The 1,910-nt window shown below is 34.7% G+C and overlaps 1 protein-coding gene across 1 annotated transcript; it reads right to left on the minus strand.

The window, feature by feature from the left end:
* Positions 1 to 241: 241 nt before the first annotated feature.
* LOC107683291 (synaptonemal complex protein 1-like) lies at positions 242 to 1,898 on the minus strand (the record flags this gene model as incomplete). Its single annotated transcript, XM_016479345.1, has 8 exons — positions 1,868 to 1,898; positions 1,678 to 1,770; positions 1,270 to 1,395; positions 1,045 to 1,182; positions 842 to 910; positions 653 to 760; positions 446 to 529; positions 242 to 358 (listed from the first exon to the last, which is right to left on the minus strand). Coding segments are annotated over exons 1-8 (762 nt in total), but the record flags the coding sequence as incomplete, so codon positions are not given.
* Positions 1,899 to 1,910: the final 12 nt, after the last annotated feature.

Raw genomic sequence — 1,910 nt, forward strand, 5'->3', positions numbered from 1 at the left:
ATTTTTTGATAAACATGTTAAGGTACTGTATTTTAACTGAACATACTATATAGAGAAACGGTGTACGAAGAGCTTAGAATAAATAATATAAATATACTTCTACTTATTCAAACATCAGTAGAAATTGCAAGCAATCAAAAGCTATTGTCTTAAGAGTATGTGTACTCTAATTTAAAAAAAAAAGGATAATCACAAATTTTTTGATGCTTTGATACTTTTAAGCAAAGATTTTGTCTGTTACTTTTTTTTTCTTCTTATCTGAATTGCTGACGGTGGTCCATCCAGCATCTCGCATTCTCTTTATTGCAGCCAGTTTCAGCACTGTTCCTGGAGACTTACATGGAAAAGAACTCTGCAACTGTAAATCATTTGCACATGATGACAGTCAAAACAAGAACATAAAGGAATAAAATTGGGACAAAACTGGTCAAATGTTATTTTTTACCTTCTTGAACATGTCCAAACTCCCTGTGTCTGCCTCTTTTGGTTGCATAGGTTTCTTTGATTTCACAGGTCTTGGAGAGAAACTCTAACGGAATTACGAAAGAGTAACACAAACCAAGTAAAACTGACTGTAAATAAAAATGCAGATCACTGAAAAACTGTTTGTAAATAGCACTATACCAATGGTATGTAAATAGATAAAATTTACCAGTATGTCATTGCTGTCTGAGTTGTCTGATTTTGGATCCAGCTTCAGAATGTTTTCCTTCCAAGACCCTGTAATCTCAGGTGTGGGTGGTGTGCGAATTCTGAATGACTGAAGTGGAAAACAAACTGGCTCATATAAATGTTCAAGATGAATGATGAATAGTGCAAAGAGTTCAGGTTGCCCCCATACCTTTATTTGAGGTGTTGTTTTTGTCGTTTTGCTCCATAATGGGGTATGAAGGTCTTTATTCACCGTTCCCTTGCATCAATAACAAAAAACAAAAACAAACAAAAAACACACACACACACACACACACACACACACACAAAAAGTTGATAGATGTGAAAAATAAGAATGCACAAAATGGACAAAGATAATGGGAAAAAACCTACAGCAGGAGTGTAAGATGCATTTCTTGATGCTTCATTTTCATCCTCATTTAAAAGTTCATACACGGCCTTCTTTGTGATGTCAGCTTTTTGAGTTTTAGAGATCTTGTTTCTTCCTTTCTTTGGTTTGATTTCATTTGCCTAAAACAATATTTTCATATTGCACTGTCCATTTTAAATTGCCATGTACAGTATACTTACGGTATCTCAAATGACAAGATACAACACCTGTTGAAGTGTGTCTTTTTCAAGAGATGAGACTGGTGTCCTCAAGGCCATCTTCTCTCCTTTGAGCTTTTCAAGTTGTTGTCTAAGCTCTTCATTTTCCACTTGCAGGTGAGACAGCTCCAGTTCCTACATTTATCGGTTATTTGGTTTTTAGCAGACTTGTAAATCAAAAAAATGCACATTATCTACTAAAATGACAATAGTGCTACAGCAACCTTGGATTAAATATCTCAAGGACACAACTCAGCATCAAAGATTCCAATTAATTTATAAATCCATATTTTCGACCTAGGACTCTATAATTAACATCTCAGGCATCTAATGACTATGTTATTTTGAGTATGATATTCATTTCAAGCTTTGGATTGCAAGTTGTCAAGTTAAGCCATAAAAAGGTCAAATAATTACCAGAGATGCTTTGCTTGCACTGACTTCAGCCTCTCTCATCCGTTTTTCACTCAGCTCTGCATCTTTTTCTTCTACCATTTTGTCATACTCATGCTACCAAGAAAAGAACAACATTTAAGTGAATAAAAAGTGTTTAAGAACTGAAAATATTGTATAATTTCAGAGGCCACTTATTAAGAATATTAATGACCTTGTGCCTCTCCATCAAAGCAACCATGTCTGATATCTTCTGC

Source organism: Sinocyclocheilus anshuiensis, unplaced genomic scaffold (genome assembly GCF_001515605.1).
Source record: "Sinocyclocheilus anshuiensis isolate Anshui unplaced genomic scaffold, SAMN03320099.WGS_v1.1 C33065645, whole genome shotgun sequence".
NCBI classification, from domain to species: Eukaryota; Metazoa; Chordata; class Actinopteri; order Cypriniformes; family Cyprinidae; genus Sinocyclocheilus; species Sinocyclocheilus anshuiensis.